The following is a 513-nucleotide window of genomic DNA, read 5'->3' as shown; positions in this document are numbered from 1 at the left end:
ATTACGTTTTTCTCTTTTTGTCAACTCAGGTTCTATTGTTGTTGTTGTTAACCGTGACGCTGCTGCTGAACATGACGCTGCTGCTCGTGAGGTAGCTTGTGCTCGTCATGCGGCTGCTGCCCGGGAAGCAGCAGCTGCCCGCGACACTTCATGTGCTGCTGCTCGCGATGCTGCTGCCCGTGATACTGCTGCCGCTGCTGCCGCTGCTGCTGCCCGTGATGCTCCTGCTGGCGATGCTGCTGCCGCTGCTGCTGCCCGCGATGCTCCTGCTGGCGATGCTGCTGCCCGTGCTGCTCGTGACACTGCTGCCGCTGCTGGCGATGCTGCTGCCCGTGATGCTGCTGCTAATGGTGATGCTGCTGCCCGTGAAGCGGCTGCTGCCCGTGACGCTGCCTGTGCCCGTGATGCAGCTGCTGCCCGTGATGCAGCTGCTACCCGTGACGCTGCTTGTGCTCGTGACGATGCTGCTGCCCGTGACGATGCTGCCGCTGCCCGTGACGATGCTGCCGCTGC

At 63.0% G+C, this 513-nt stretch overlaps 1 protein-coding gene across 1 annotated transcript; it reads right to left on the bottom strand.

Moving 5' to 3' along the window:
* Window positions 1–25: 25 nt before the first annotated feature.
* Window positions 26–344, bottom strand: LOC121940349 (G-box-binding factor-like; the record flags this gene model as incomplete). Its single annotated transcript, XM_042483137.1, has 1 exon — window positions 26–344. A coding segment is annotated over one exon (297 nt), but the record flags the coding sequence as incomplete, so codon positions are not given.
* Between the last annotated feature and the right edge of the window lie 169 nt (window positions 345–513).

The sequence above is a fragment of the Plectropomus leopardus genome, unplaced genomic scaffold (genome assembly GCF_008729295.1).
Source record: "Plectropomus leopardus isolate mb unplaced genomic scaffold, YSFRI_Pleo_2.0 unplaced_scaffold84212, whole genome shotgun sequence".
NCBI lineage: Eukaryota > Metazoa > Chordata > Actinopteri > Perciformes > Serranidae > Plectropomus > Plectropomus leopardus.
Note: the sequence above shows the minus strand (reverse complement) of the source record. Positions and strands in the feature narration are given on the sequence as shown.